At 44.3% G+C, this 17,053-nt stretch overlaps 1 protein-coding gene across 1 annotated transcript in view; it reads right to left on the minus strand.

Annotated features, from left to right (window-relative positions):
- The window catches only part of mxra5a (matrix-remodelling associated 5a), an 87,656-nt gene that overhangs the window by 14,665 nt on the left and 55,938 nt on the right, over positions 1-17,053 (minus strand). Inside the window, exon 5 of the mRNA XM_063054609.1 lies at positions 11,138-15,763. Within this exon, the coding sequence (XP_062910679.1) occupies positions 11,138-15,763 (4,626 nt within the window). The remainder of the gene's footprint in view (positions 1-11,137; positions 15,764-17,053) is intronic.

Genomic DNA, 17,053 nt, shown 5'->3' on the forward strand with positions numbered 1-17,053 from the left:
ATCATTAAAGACCCCTCACACCCTCTCCATGAACTGTTTGTTCTTCTGCCATCAGGCAAACGTTACAGGAGCATCAAAACTAAAACCACAAGGCTACTAAACAGCTTCCTCCCACAGGCAGTCAGACTGCTAAATAGCTGCTCTACCTGACTCTGCTTTGGACACTTTTAACTTGCACTGGACACTTATAACTGATTTTAACTGACGTGTGGCTGTTGTGTTTTACTATTTATTGTTATGTTTATTATTTAGTGTTGCATTTGTTATGTTATGATTGCACTGCTCCTGGGAAATGCTGTCTCATTCTGCCCTGCAGAGCTGATGCATGGTTAGAATGACAATAAAGTTTTTTGAATCTTGAAATCTGAAACAACTTCTTCCCCTCCACCACCAGATTTCTAAATGGACAATGAACCCGTGAACACTACCTCAGTATTTGTCTTCTCTTTTTGCACTATTTATTTAATTTAGTTTTCTTTTTGATATACAGTGCACTTATCGTAATTTATATATTTTATTATTATGTATTGTAAAGTATTGCTGCAACAAATTAAATAAATAAGTAACAAATTTCGTGACATATGACTCTGATTCCGTATCCGATATCCTCTTCAACTAGCCGTGCACAACAGAGCTGGAGCTACCATTTCTTCTGCCACTTACCAGTAATTTAGAAAGGCCAATTAAACTACAACCCAGCATATAACCATCTAACCATATAACCATTACAGCACGGAAATAGGCCATCTCGGCCCTTCTAATCCGTGCTGAACTCTTACCCTATCCTAGACCCACCGACCTGCACTCAGCCTATAACCCTCCATTCCTTTCCTGTCCATATAGCTGTCCAATTTAACTTTAAATGACAACATCGAACCTGCCTCAACCACTTCTGCTGGAAGCTCGTTCCACACAGCTACCACTCTGAGTAAAGAAGTTCCCCCTCATGTTACCCCTAAACTTTTGTCCTCTAATTCTCAACCCATGCCCTTTTGTTTGAATCTTCCCCACTCTCAATGGAAAAAGTCTAACCATGTCAACTCTATCAATCCCCCTCATAATTTTAAACACCTCTATCAAGTCTCCCCTCAACCTTCTATACTCCAAAGAATAAAGACCTAACTTGTTCAACTTTTCTCTGTAATTTAGGAGATGAAACCCAGGCAACATTTTAGTAAACCTCCTCTGTACTTGCTCAATTTTATTGACATCCTTCCTATAATTCGGTGACCAGAACTGTACATAATACTCCAGATTTGGCCTTACCAATGCCTTATACAAATTCAACATTACATCCCAACTCCTATACTCAATGCTCTGATTTATAAAGGCCAGCATACCAAAAGCTTTCTTCACCACCCTATCCACATGAGATTCCATCTTCAGGGAACTATGCACCATTATTCCTAGATCCCTCTGTTCTAAAGCATTCTTTAATGCCCTACCATTTACCATGTATGTCCTATTTTGATTAGTTCAACCAAAATGTATCTTTGAGATGTGGGAGGAGAAGATGGCAGTGCGCGCGGCCATTCCGAATGATATCGTATCTGTGAAGTAGGATGCCGTGCACAATCCTGATTTGATAGAGACAGACATGAAGAAGCACGGAGGAACATCTGGAGAAACTTCTGAAATGCCCGTTTCGCTGCCGCTGCTACTGTGCGATCGAGAATCTCCGGAGGGAAGGCCCCAAATCCTCGGCCTTGCCTGTTGCCGGGGCCGGGGTCGAAGCGCTCAGCGGAGATGGTGCTCGATGTCGGGGAGCTGGTCGGAGGCTCGGAGTTTTTGGATGGACTCGGAGTCGGACTGTGGTCGGATGCTGCATCGGCAAGTTTGCGGCGCTGGAGGTTTACCGTCTGCGTGAGATGATGGGACTTTCGAGAGACTTTGAGACTGTACCGTGCCCATGGTCTGTTTTTATCAAATTACGGTATTGCTTTGCAGTGTTCTAACTATATGTTATAATCATGTGGTTTTTGCCAGTTTTTCAGTCTTGGTTTGTCATGTGTTTCTATGATATCACACTGGAAAAACATTGTATCATTTCTTAATGCATGCATTACTAAATGACAATAAAAGAGGACTGCGTGTCCTCGTAACCTAAAAAAAAAATTGGGGCAAAAGGACAAAACACAGGGGCACCCCTGGGTCTTGAGGGCCTGAGTAACGGGGAGAGTTTGGGCAGGCTAATACTTGCAGTGCAGGAGACCGATGCCAGTGTAAAGGTTTATGATCTCATGAGGGGCGTTGATAGGATCAGTGTGTACTAATCTTTTTCCCAGGGTTGGAGAATCAAGCACTAGAGAGCAAGGTCAAAGTCAAAATTCCAAGAATGTATATGCCATCGTATAAATCCCTGAGATTCATTTTCTTACAAGTATTTATAGGAAAATAACAAAATTGAATAGAAGTTATGAAAAACTATACATAAACAAAGACTGAGAAACAACCACTGTGCCAAAGGAGACAAATCATGCAAATAATAATAAAAATAAATAAATAATACTGAGGACATGAGTTGTCACGTCCTTGAAAGCGAGTCCATCGGTTGTGGAGTCAGTTCAGCGTTGAGGTGTTGAAGCTGAGAAATGAAGGATCTAATAGGAACCTGAGGGATGGTGCGTACATGGAGTGAGCTGTGACAGGAATGGCCGAAGCAGCACATAAACAACATTAAAAAGCAGTTGGACAGGGACATGGTAGGAAAGATTTTAAAGCCATACAGAGACACATATACATTGAAAAATTGAAATATACAGTGAGCGGGAGGAGAAGATGGGGGCGCGATGCAGTGCGCGCAACTCTCCGGTGACATGATATCGTATTTGTAAGTAGGATGCCGTAGACAATTCTGATTTGATGGAGACAGACGTGAGAAGCAGGGGAACATCTGGAGAAAATTCTGAAATGCCCGGTTCGCTGCCACTGCTACTGTGCGATTGAGAATCGCCGGAGGGAAGGCCCCAAACTCCTCGGCTTTGCCTGCTGCTGGCGACCAAGGCTGAGGTCGAAGCGTTCGGCAGAGATGGTGCTCGGTACTCGGTGTTGGAGGGCTGATCGGAGCTCGAAGTTTTTGGACGTCTCAGAGTCGGACTGTGCTTGGGCATGGCAGGGAGAGTTTTCTTCCTTCTCCCGTCTGTGTGAGATGTGGGACTTTGGAGAGACTTCGAACTTTTTTATTGTGCCATGGCCTGTTCTTCATCGAGTTATGGTATTGTTGCACTGTTGTAACTATATGTTATAATTATGTGTTTTTGTTAGTTTTTCAGTCTTGGTCTGTCCTGTGTTTCTGTGATATCACACTAGAGGAACATTGTATCATTTCTTAATGCATGCATTACTAAATGACAATAAAAGAGGACTGAGTGTCCTCATAATCTAATCTAATAATCTAATCTAAATATGGCATCCTTTGTGTCAACGACCAACACAGTCCAAATATTGTGCTGGAGCAGTCCACAAATGTCGCCATGCTTGAGGGTACAGATGAGGCACAGGTGAGAGTACTGATGAGGACAGGTGACTGTATAGATGAGATTACAGTTGAGGGCATAGGTGAGGACATCGGTGAAAACTATCATTATAAGCATGATAGGTTACATTAGCTACATGGTAGACACTTTCTTTTCTGCCCAAACCTCCCGGAATATTAGTGTGCTAAATGCATGGAAGTGTTAAATTCCCAGATGATTTACAACAAAGGAGGCAAATCAGCCCTCGCCTGGGGCTTCACCTGGCTATTCAGAGATGTCAGACCAGAATTAGGTTTATTATCAATGATATGTTGTGAAATTTGTTGTTTTGTGTCTGCAGTATATAAAAAATTATTATAGGTTACAAAAGTAAATAAATAATTAGCGCAAAAGAGGAGTATCAAGGCAGTGTTCATGGACCGTTCAGAGATCTGATGGTGGACGGGAAGAAGCTGTTGCTAAAATGTTGAGATTGGGCCTTCAGGCTCGTATACCTCCTCCCTGTGGTAGTGATGAGAAGAGGGCATGTTCCAGTCGGTGACGTGCCATCTTAATGATGGGTGCCACCTTCTTGAGCCACTGTCTTTTGAAGAGTGGAGAGGGTTGAGCCTGTGGTGGAACCAGCTGAGTTTACAACCCTCCGCAGCTTCTTTTGATCCTGCGTATTGTGCTGTCCAGCCTAATCCCACCTCCCGCCATTTGCTCTATGGCTCTGCAGTCACAGTTTTTCACATGCATACCCAAGTAAGTTTGGACTGCGACGAGTGCTTCTTGTCTCTCGGGCCCCTTCAGTCAATGAGTTCTAGACCCACCTCTGGGCGAAAAAGAAAAATCTACATCTTCAAATCCTGCTACTGATTACTTTAAGATCCTGCTTCCTGCATTTTGGCCTCTGTTCATGTAAATAAATTCTTCCTATTTGACCCATCCAGGACCCATAATTGGATACACCTCAATAGTCTCCATGCAGCAATTCCCTGTTCCAAAGAAAGCAACCCAGCAATGTTTCACCCTAACTAAAATGTTTCAGACCTGGCAGCTTCTTCATAAATCTTCTCCAAAGTAATCTCAACTGTTCCTGTAATGTGGTGACCAGCTGTTCTCGAACCAGGGTTTGCTTCAGTTCAAGCTAAACCGTTCTGTTGCTATGTTTGTGCCTTTGGCTAAAAAAAATAAAGCATTGTGATTGCTTTCTAATCAGATTTCCACACATTCAGCTACCTGTGTCCTCTGTTCGTCCAGAACCCTCACTATCCCCCCATTTACTGTTAGCTCCCTTTGTCATCGTGAGCTTTCCCAACCGCATTACCTCACACTTCTCTGCACTGAATTCCATTTACACCACTGGCCAGACCTTCCTCCATATTTCATTAAGATGTAGAAAGAGTCCATCAGGCTCAGTGAGATTATCCTAGCCTTCAGAGCAATCCCACCATCTCTTACACCCAATGATACTCTCACACATGAGTTCTGCAACTTCCCGCAGCCAGTTTCCCCCTCAATAGCAAGCCCACAGCTGGTTTTGCACCCTCTGACAAATTAATGAAGTTAAATTCATTATTACAAAGCCCGAGGCAACGATCGTTCACGAGAACGAACCCAGAAATCAAAGGGCTAACATATGAGGAGCGTTTGTTGGCTCTGGGCCTGTACTCACAGGAGTTCATTTTTAAACCAAGAGTAGCTTTATCTGTCATAAGAAAATTCCAGGACTTTGCAGGAGGGAAGCGTGAGATTGATCATGGTATATGCTTGCCTGCAGAAGGCAGAGGGTGGTGGTGGAGGGAGTACATTCGGATTGGTGGGTTGTGACTAGTGTGTCCCACAAGGATCTGTTCTGGGACCTCTACTTTTCGTGATTTTTATTAACGACCTGGAAGTGGGGGTAGAAGAGTGGGTTGGCAAGTTTGCAGATGACGCAAAGGTTGGTGGTGTTATGGATAGTGTAGAGGATTGTTGAAGATTGCAGAGAGACATTGATAGGATTCAGAAGTGGGCTGAGGAGTGGCAGATGGAGTTCAACCCGGAGAAGTGCGAGGTGGTACATATTGGAAGGACAAACTCCAAGGCAGAGTACAAAGTAAATGGCAGGATACTTGGTAGTGTGGAGGAGCAGAGGGATCTAGGGGTACATGTCCACAGATCCTTGAAATTTGCCTCCCAGGTAGATAGGGTAGTTAAGAAAGCTTACGGGATGTTATCTTTCATAAGTCGAGGGATAGAGTTTAAGAGTCGAGAGGTAATGATGCAGCTCTATAAAACTCTGGTTAGGCCACATTTGGAGTACTGTGTCCAGTTCTGGTCACCTCACTATAGGAAGGATGTGGAAGCATTGGAAAGGGTACAGAGGAGATTTACCAGGATGCTGCCTGGTTTAGAGAGTATGGATTATGATCAGAGATTAAGCAAACTAAGGTTTTACTCTTTGGAGAGAAGGAGGATGAGAGGAGACATGATAGAGGTGTTCAAGATAATAAGAGGAATAGATAGAGCGGACAGCCAGTGCCTCTTCCCCAGGGCACCACTGCTCAGTGCAAGAGGACATGGCTTTAAGGTAAGAGGTGGGAAGTTCAAGGGGGATATTAGAGGAAGGTTTTTTACTCAGAGAGTGTTTGTGCGTGGAATGCACTGCCTGAGTCAGTGGTGGAGGCAGATACACTAGTGAAATTTAAGAGACTACTAGACAGGTATATGGAACAATTTAAGGTGGGGTGTTATGTGGGAGGCAGGGTTTGAGGGTCAGCACAACATTGTGGGCTGAAGCGCCTGTACTCTGCTGTACTATTCTATGTTCTATGTTCTAGGCCTCTTACAATTTTACAGATTTCTGTCACATCTGACCTCAACCTGTGATGCTCCAAAGAAAACAAACCAAGGTTGAAAGAGTACAAGAGAAAACTTACAATAATGTTGCCAGCTCTGGAGGACCTGAGTTTTGAGGAAAGATTGAATAGGTTAGGACTTTACTCCTTTGAACAGAGAAGATTGAGCAGAGATTTGATAAAGGTATGCAAAGATACAAGGGGCATAGATAGGGTAAATACAAGCAGGCTTTTTACACTGAGGTCATGGGTTAAGAGTGAAAGGTGAAAGGTTGAGAGGCACATGAGGAGAAACTTCTTCACTCAGAGGCTGTGAGAGTGTGCAATGAGCTGCCAGTGCAAGTAATGCATGTAAGCTTGATTTTAATGCTTAAGAGAAGCTCAGATAGGCCCATGGATGGTAAGGGTAAAGGAGGCTACTGGTCCCAGTACGAGTTGGTGGGAGTAGGCAGTTTAGATGATTTGGCTTGGACTAGATGGGCCAAAGGGGCTGTTTCTGTACTGTACTTATCTATGACTCTCCTTATAGCTAATGCTCGCCAATCTACCAAACTGCTTCAGGATCCTCTGCAAAGCTTCCACAGTGCGGTGGCCAGAACTGCATACCAGACTCCAAATGTGGCCTAGTGGAAGATTTATTAAGTTGCAACATGGCTCTTATATTCAGAAACGGACTCCAATCCCTCAGCAATGATCCCAATAATTTGTTCATCACTAAACTGACCTTAAATGATCCCATTTATTTCTTGCTTTTCAAAAGTCCTCAAACCTTCTAGCATCTACCCCAGAAAGAGATCTTGAGAAATGGGTATCTTAAGGGAAAGATCTATCAATTTACCTTTAGGAAATGAGAAGGAACAAACTGGCAAAACTGTTTGATGAGTTATAGTCTTTGAAATAACTTCTAATTAGTTCCAGTGGTAATATTGGCATCTAAGCTACACTCATATTGAGCCTATTAATTTAACTTCCTTTACCAGATTAAAACAGAAATCGAACAGTGCAGCACAGTACAAGTACTTTAGCCCACAATGTTGTGCCAAACGTTTAACAAAATCCACGATCAACCTCACATTCCCCTCCTACAAAGCCCTCAAATTTTCTTTTATCCATGTACGGTACCTATCTAAGAGACTCTTAAACATCTCTAATGTATGACCTCTACCACCATCCCCGGTAGCACATTCCACCAACTTAGTGCTCTCTGTGAAAAAAAGCTACCTCTGACAACTCCCCTATACTTTCCTCCAATCACCTTGAAATTAAAAACACAAGTAAGTCTGCAGATGCTGGAAATCCAAAGCAACACACACAAAATGCTGGAACCCTGAAGAAGGGTCTTGACCCAAAACGTCAACTGTTCATTCTTTTCCAGAGATGGAGCCTGGCCTGTTGAGTTCCTCCGGCATTTTGTGTGAAATGCTGGAGAAACTCAGTGGGGCAGGTAGCATCTATGAAAATGAAGAAGCAGCTGATGTTTCGGGCAGTGACCCTTGTATTAGCCATTTCCATCCTGGGGAAAAGATGCTGCTTGTCCACTCTGTCACTGCCTCTTTTTATCTTTTACGCCCTCTATCAAGTCACCTCTCATCCTCCTTCACTCCAAAGAAAAAAACAACCGAGTTCATTCAACCTTTCCTCATAAGATATGTGCTCTAATCCAGACAGCATCCTGGTAAATCTCTGCATTCCCTCTAAAATTTCCACGTCCCTCCTACAATGAGGTGACAGAAATTGAACATGATAGTTCAAGTGCGGTCTAACCAGAGTTTTATAGAGCAGCAACGTTACCTCATGGCTCTTGAACTCGATCCACCAACTACACACCATACACCTCTTACCCATACCATCAACTTGTGTGGCAACTTTGAGGGACATGAACCCCAAGATCCCCCTTTTCCCCCACACTAAGAATCCTGCCATTAATTCTGTACTCTGCCTTCACGTTCAATCTTCCAAAGTGAATAACCACACTTTTTCCAGATTGAACACCATCTGCCACTTCTCAGCCCTGCTCTGCATCCTGTCAAAGTCCCATTGTAACCTACGACAACCTCCTGCACTATCAGCAATGCCACCAACCTTTGTGTCATCTACAAACTTACTAACCCACTCGTCCAAGGTTCCAAAACATACCAAGACGTTTCCCCAAAGGCATTATCAAACACGTTTGTCTCCAAGTTAAAAACAGAAGTTAGAACAGATGATAAAAGCTTGGGCCAATATCTTAGGTTTTATAAAGAGGCTCCAAAGGAAGGAAGAAAGAGAGCTGGAAAAATATAGGACTGGGATTCCAGAGTTGAGGTCTTTGACAGGTTACAGGATGGCTCAGATATGAATATTAATTTGATGAATGAGAGGATCAAAAATAGCTCACAGAGTTTTAGAGTCTGAATAATTTGCCCAGGAAGAGTGAGGCTATGGGAGCAATTAAAATGAATAAATACTCAAAAGGCAGAGCCATTGATTAATTAGGAGACAATGCAAGTCAGTAAACACAAGGAATATGAGTAAGCCGCACTGAGCCAACACACACAATAGGATTTTGGATGACGCTTATGTCAATTTGTATTAGAAGCCAGACCTAGAGAAATATTTCTCTTGAATAGGAGAAATATTCACAAACTAAAGAAAATCTGCAGATGCTGGAAATTCAACCAACACACACAAAATGCTGGAGGAACGCCACGGGCCAGGCTGCATATATGGAAAAAGGGTACAGTCGATGTATCGGCCAGGAATGACGACTGTACACTTTTCCACAGATGCTGCGTTGCCTGAGGAGAAATATTTCACCTGGTTTGAGGAAAATAAAAGATTGGGAATGAGAGGAATGAGAGCTGTCTCAAGTTGGTAGGCATGGGACAGAGGTATTGCCGTAAACTGTAACACACTTATGAAGTTCGTAGCCTCATAAGGGGTGTAGAGAGAATAAATGCAGTGAAAAATGTATCTTACATGCCATTCATACAGATTCACAACAGTGCATGAGGTAGTAAGGGGGAAGCACAGAACATAGAACGTACAACATACAACACAGATCACTACAGCACAGTACAGGCCCTCCAGCCCACAATATTGTGCCGACCTTTTAACCTACTATAATATCAATCTAAAAACACTAACAGAATGAAAAATAAGGTATTGCAGTTAACAGAGAAACTGCAGGCAGACAATAGGGTGGAAGGCTACAACGAAGTAGATTGTGAGGTCAAGAGTCCATCTTATCATTGTAGGGGACCGTTCAATGGTCTTACAACAGAACGATAGAAGAATTTTCATCCACCTGCTGGGAAATTAGTACACCACATTTCTGACTTGTATAAAAAAAAGGAATAATTTATGAAATTCTACTGTGGTTGGGTGGGACATCACCTAGAGGTCATAGGTTAAGGATTAAAAGTGAAATATTTAAGGGGAACCTGAGGGGGAACATCTTCACTCAGACAGTGGTGCAAGCATGGAACAAAATGCCAACTGAAGTGGTGGGTATGAATTTGATTCTAGCATTTAAGAGAAATTTTAGTAAGTATATAGATGGGAGGGCTATGGAGTGCTATGGTCCAGGTACAGGTCTGCTGTATATTTAATATTTTAATGATATTTGAGTAATCTTGTGTGTATGTGTATTTTAATCTACATATACTGTAATTGATTGATTGATTGATTGATTTTCTTTCTTATTATGCATTGCACTGCTGCTGCTAAGTTAACAAATTTCAATACATGCCGGTGGTAATAAACCTGATTCAGATTCTGATTTTTATAGTTTGATTAAACATTCTTTCTTGTTTGCTTAAATAATTCACTGTTGGTTATACGTAAAAACATGTTAATTACATACATCTCGCTAAAAGTAAAGACTAAGTTACATCCACATTTGGGTCTGTGTGTCTTCCTGTGAATTAGCCTAATGTTTCGAAGTTACAAAACATAACGAGATTGACGGAACACACATCAAAGTTGCTGGTGAACGCAGCAGGCCAGGCAGCATCTCTAGGAAGAGGTACAGTCGACGTTTCGGGCCGAGACCCTTCGTCAGGACTAACTGAAGGAAGAGTTAGTAAGAGATTTGAAAGTGGGAGCGGAAGGGGGAGATCCAAAGTGATAGGAGAAGACAGGAGGGGGAGGGATGGAGCCAAGAGCTGGACAGGTGATTGGCAAAAAAGATACGAGAGAATCATGGGACAGGAGGCCCAGGGAGAAGGAAAGGGGGGAGGGGGAGAAAACCCAGAGGATGGGCAAGGGGTATAGTGAGAGGGACAGAGGGAGAAAAAAGAGAGAGAGAGAAAGAACGTGTGTATATAAATAAATAACGGATGGGGTACAAGGGGGAGGTGGGGCATTAGCAGAAGTTCATGCCATCAGGTTGGAGGCTACCCAAATGGAATATAAGGTGTTGTTCCTCCAACCTGAGTGTGGCTTCATCTTTACAGTAGAGGAGGCCGTGGATAGACATAGCAGAATGGGAATGGGATGTGGAATTAAAATGTGTGGCCACTGGTTGACAGAGTAGGCAGAATAACAGCTTAACACAGACTAGATGGGCCAAAGGGCCTGTTTCTGTGTAGTACTGCTCCATAACTCCAAGGAGTTATGCAATTTACTGCAATGTGAATGCAATTTATAAAGAATCTTATAAAGAAATCGAGTGATTTTCTGCCTCTATCACCCAATGGTAGACACTTTATTCTGAATTGTGTTATTGTTTTTCCTCAATGCACTGCTATAATGAATATATCTGTATAGATGGCATTATAAAACTATTTTGGCAGACCAGATCACATTACATACTGAACTTCTCCACTGGTGATTGCAGGTTGATAAAGTAGACCTTACCTGTTGACACCTTTGACCAAGAAATATTAGGCGTAGGATCCCCATATACTTCACAGGGGAGATATGCATCCATCTCTGCTTTCACTGACACAGTCACAGGACTGCTGGGAATTATCTTTGGTTTGGCTCCATTCATCCTAAATTTGGGAGATGGCACAATAATATCAGATGAGCCTCTCTCTACCCATGCAAGGTCCTGTGAGCTGTTCACTGAGGCACTTTTAGAGAGCCACTCTGTCGATGGTATGGATACAGTTGTCTGAGTAGGTACGGGAACTGGGCGGGTGGTCGTCTTGTAGGTGGTTAGCGAAGTCTTCACATCAGTAAATGGAATCGGAACATGCACAAAATGTGTCTTCTGATTGCCTCGGCTGCTCTTGGGTTTTTGTATAGTCTGTTCTTTCAGCAGGTAATTTGTTTTATTCATTCTTGAACGGTTGCCTAAATCAGCAACAAACTTATTGCGGGGTTTGCTGTGGGTCGTTCGGACTGGAGGCACTAACGTCGGCGTAGGAGGCCTGACAGAAGGCTCATCTGGTGTTGTCATGCCTTGCATGGTCGTTCTAGCAAATACTGAGAAAGTGGGCATGCTGGTGCCTACTGATGGGGATCTGGTTACAGAGTGAGGAGACTTACCACTTGCTGCAGAGCTCAGCGTTTTTTGTGTTGATCCCACAGGGATATATTTAAATTTATGCCGTGTGCCTTTGTTTGGAATGGCCACCGGCCGGAGGTTTGCACTTGGCTTCCACCCACCCTTCACAATCCAGGTTGAGTCGTTGGTCTGCCCGGTGTGTCTTCCCTTCAATTGTTGCCAGCCATTTGTACGGTGCTTTGAAAGGAATCTGTCCAGTATAACATTACTTTCAGATGTTCTTGTGGTGTCTATTCTGCCTCGTTCAATCTCTTTCACCCCAGAACTAGGATAAGGGAGAGAATCCCTTCCTTGAGAGGTAACACCACCCAATTTAACATCTGGATGTGGTGTTGTTTTGTTAACTTGAGGATGCAAATCAGGGACTACCACCAAGTTCCCAACAGTCGGTTGTACTTCTGGTGCAATGTTTTTAATTCCCATTCCATCTAAAGTTCTATTTTCAACAGAGGGTATTGAAGTCACAGTATCAACATAAGGAAGGGAAGGTATTTTTAAAGGGCTGTCACCTCTGTGGCCGCGACCTGTGGAAATTCCATCATCAGGATGAAACTTTGGTGAGTCAGAATAAGTTTCTAGAACTGTAGGTGGCATTTTTACCACAGTGTTTGATGTTTGAGTGCTGCCTGATCTCTGTATATTCGGAGCAGTGGCTGACGCCACATGGTAATTCAACGCAGATTTTGATGTCAATGTAACTGTTGTAGAAACAGGAAGTTCTGTAATTGGAACAAGTGGACTTAAGAAAACATTTGATGTTTCTCTGCTGTCCTCCACCTCCACCACTGGAATATCTATAGTAGTCGTTCTTCCCCTTGACACTGGCACATTATTAGAGTCTGGAGAATCCGGAGATTTGCCAGTGGGACTTAACGTCAGAGCTGTCACAGTTGTAGTTATGAGTTTCGACTCATGTTGCAATTCATAGTGGCTTTGGGTACGCAGAGGTTTTGACTGCTGGATGTGAGGGATGGGACTGGCAGCCTCGTGATAAGTTTTTACCGCGCCCTGTTCTGTCTGCACCATTGGAGTTGAGTTCGGTCCTTGCACCTTTGGGTGATGTTGCACTAGGGTGGGACTTGTACCTAGATGTGGAGACTCTGTCGTGGTCAAGATATTTGCCGAGGTCGTTCCTGGTCGCTCTGTGGTCAGTCGATGTGGCTCTGTTTTGTGGTAAGCTGCCGTGGTCAACATTAAACCAGCCTTGTTTTCTGTGGTAGCATTAATCCCGACTTTCCGCCTATCTTTTTCTGTTGGAGCCAACTTCATCGTCGGCCAAGTGGTTGACATTCCATTGGCCTTGGCCTGCAGTTGTGGATGATGGTTTTGCCTAAGTCTATTGAGACGATACCTCCTCCCGGGGCGTCTCCTCCTGCCATACCTTCGAGAACTGGGGTAGGACAAACGCCTCCTGCTGGGTGCCCGTGTGTTGGTGTTGACACCAGTGGTGGTGGCTGTAATGGTGCTGGACGCTGTTTTCTTAGGTGTAGTTGTTTCGCCTGAAGAGGTGGGAACAGCTATTGCAACAGTGGAGGTATTGTCAGCTTGGATTGTGGTACCAGCGGCAACAGTGGTTATTCTAGGTGTGGTGGTGTGAGTCCATTGAGTAGTTCCCTTCAAAGCTGGGTGTCTGATGGCCACTATGGGGGTGCTCAACGTAGTAGTTTCATTGACTACGTTCAGATCCCCAGTGAAATATGTGGTGTCATTATCACTGTTCGCATCCACATCCACCATCGATTCCTTAGCCATCGGATTGTCAAGGCTCTTAGCAACCGAACCTCCGGCAATGAACTCATCTACATACGTTTTCGGAATGCTTACTTGCTTGACGTCACTCCCCACCTTCTCCTGAGTCAGCCACGTGTTGAGAAACATCCCCGTCGCTTCGCTGGGATGCACTTCAACTGGTGGGGTGGGGGTCGGTACCACCCCCAAAACCTCCGGTTCCTGAGTAGGCGTTGCCACAGCGCTAGACTCTGTGTTGACCTCAGGAGGAGGAGTCAGTGTAAGCTTCTCTTCTGAAGGACCACGGTGGCTTTCCGAAGGTCGGAGCTCAAGGTTTTCCCGGGGCATAGCGGTCTCTGGTGTCCCCACCACTGCATTATGTGATGGGACCACGTGCATTAACTGATCCTCGGAGAAATTCAGATCACCGTTTCCAGACGAGCCTCCCGAATCAATCCCTGCCGGCGGGCTGGCCTTAGCGGGCACTTTCACGGTGGTCCCAGGCACTCGTTGCCTGGGAGTGGGTGGAGATGTGAAGACTGATGTGAAGGCTTGGCGCGATGGGGCCACCGTGGGCCGGGGAATGGATTTCCTTCTGACTTTGGCCAAGATATCCGCCCACTTCTGTGGATCTATCTTCTTATTCGTCATGTTGATCCGTCGGCGCGAGTCCAACCTCCTCCTGCCTTCAGCTGCCACCATCCCCCTGCCTCTCTTGAACCCTTTCCTCAGCCTGACGTCCCGAGGGTAATCCGCTTTCGAATCGTCCCGGGTTCCGTCAGCATGAAGGTTTCTCCTCCCATTGGGCAGCCTGCCTGTGAATATGTTGTAAGTTACCTTTTTCTGACTTTCATGTGCTGTCTCTTCACCTGAACCACCCTCTTCTTTTCCTTTCCGATACCCAGCCCTGAAGTACATATGGGAAGGATTCCCCTTTTTGACCACCCGGCTGGGCAGCTTTTTAATGACAGCCACGTTGACGATCATTACATCTGAACCGTACCTGTTGGCCGCAATGCACCTGTAGTGTCCGCTGTTGCCGTCGTGGCCGCTTCGGATGACCAGGGTCCCGTTTGCCTGGACTGATCCAGTTGTGGCATTTGTCGGGGTAGCAAGCACGCTTCTGTTTGGGAGGATCCAGGTAAGCTGGGCTTCCGGTACTGACGCGGCCGTACAGGGTAGAGAGATGGTGTCACCGTAAGGCACGGTGATGCCTCTTTCCCTGACTTGCGACTCATGGAGTTCTGCCGGCTGCACGACGACTCTGTAGGTCAGGGTGTCTGTATCATCCTTCACAGAGCCAATGCACTGATATAAACCTGCGTCCAGTTGTTCCACTGCCTTCACCACCAACCTCCCAGTGCTAGAGACCGAAATGCGGTTGTCCTCACTGGTGTAGGGTGCTGCAACTTGGTTACCATTGGGAAACACCCACTGGATCAATGGATTCTCAGAGGCAACCACCTGACATTGTAGCTCCAACATGGTTCCAGTAACCACAACGTGGACCAGTTTTGTCTTGTCCTTTACTTTGATCAAAACCCAATCAGTCTTCTCCCTCGTAGTACCCTGAATTGTAAATTGTTGAGACAGATGCAGTGAAAATACGAGGACAGCATCATTAGCAGAAGTTAGTTTTCTATCAAGTTTTATGTTGACATAATCTTGCATTAACCAGGAGGGCTTGGCCACTATGTTAGCCCTTACATCGGTGTAGTAATAGGAATCTCTATCAACTGCTTGTCTATATTGGTAGCTTGAAGATTCTGGAGACATCGTTAAGTCCTTCTTTAGTCTTACAGGTGTTTCACTGTAGTAGGCAATGAGTTTCCAAAGTCTTTCCATGTTTTCCTGATTCATGGGGCACGTAAGTTTTACTGAGAGTGTCACGTTGACAGCCACGTCTTGCTCGCTCACCCGACGCCACTGGGCATGCCTTTCATTTCCCATAGTGTGGATCCGACAGAATAAGTCATTTTTGTTTCCTTGTTGGTCAGTTAAGTTCAATGACATGCTGCCAAGAGGTTTTCGATAGTCTTCATGCAATGTATCTTCGGCTTCATCAGCTTCCCAGTCTTTGCTGTAACCCCTCTTCAACATGGATTTGATGGTTGGCTTTGTACAGGTCAGTTCGCTGGAGTCCAGTTTAAATAGTTCCTTCCTGATAAGCTGTTTGGGTTCTGAACATACCGGGCACACTCGACCTTTGGGGTTCGTTCTGTCCTTTTTACATTTCACGACATCTGTAAATGAGAAGGAAAGGATAATGTGCTAAATTATTAGGCAGATTATTATTATCAGTGATTTTCTCACTGTTACCATCAGGTAGGAGGTACAAAAGCCTGAAGGCACACACTTAGCGATTCAGGAACAGCTTCTTCCCTTCTGCCATCCGATTCCTAAATGGACATCGAACCCTTGGACACTACCTCACTTTTTTAAATATACAGTATTTCTGTTTTTGCACGTTTTTTAATCTATTCAATATACGTATACCGTAATTGATTTATCAATTTTTTTGAAATTTTATTTACTTTTTCTCTTCTATATTATGTATTGCGTTGAACTGCTGCTGCTAACAAATTTCATGTCACATGCCGATGATAATGAACCCGATTCTGATTCTGATTCTGATTCTGAAATTATTTTGATTTTGTCAAACTCCCCTATGACTCCTGGTGGAAGAGGGGCTGTGAGATTCAGTCCTTAGACAGTGCAGAGCACAAAGAGACATCAACCCTAGAAATTGTTCCACCTTTCTGTGAGATCCTGGGTGTGAACATCTCTAAAGATCTATCCTTGGCCCAACATATTGATGCAATTATGAATAAGGCATGTCAGTGGCTTTATTTGATGAGGAGTGTAAGGAGATTGGGTTTGTAACCAAAGACTAACAAATTTGTACAGATGTACCACGGAGAACATCACGGTCTGGTATGAAGGGGACACTGCACAGGATCAGAAAAAGCTGCAGAGGATTGTCGCTAACTCAGCCAGCTCCAACATGGGCACTAGCCTCCCCAGTATCGAGGACATCTTCAAAAGCTGATGCTTCAAAAAGGCAGCATGATATAATTCCCCCACCTCCCTGGATATACTTTTTATTACTACCATCAGAGAGGAGGTACAGGAGACTGAAGACACACACTCAATGCTTTAGGAACAGCTTCTCCTTCACCATCAGATTTCTGAATGGTGAATGAACACGACCACATTATTTTTCTCTCATTTTGCACAACTTTTTTTCCTCATACATAGAGTGCATATCAAAAGGAATTACCCCCTTGGAAGTTTTCATGTTTTTGAGGACGGCCTGCTCCAGGCAGATTTTCAGCCGTGCCACATTATTTCCATTTCTTGATGATTGACTTAATTGTACTCCAAGGGATATTCGCTGACTTGGAAATTTTCTTGTATCCATCTCCTGACGCATGCTTTGCAATAACCTTTAGCGGAGTTACTTGGAGTGTTCTTTTGTTGTTGTGGTGTAGTTTTTGCCAGGATACTGACTCACCAGCAGTTGGACCTTCCAG

Source organism: Mobula hypostoma, chromosome 7 (genome assembly GCF_963921235.1).
Source record: "Mobula hypostoma chromosome 7, sMobHyp1.1, whole genome shotgun sequence".
Lineage (NCBI taxonomy): Eukaryota > Metazoa > Chordata > Chondrichthyes > Myliobatiformes > Myliobatidae > Mobula > Mobula hypostoma.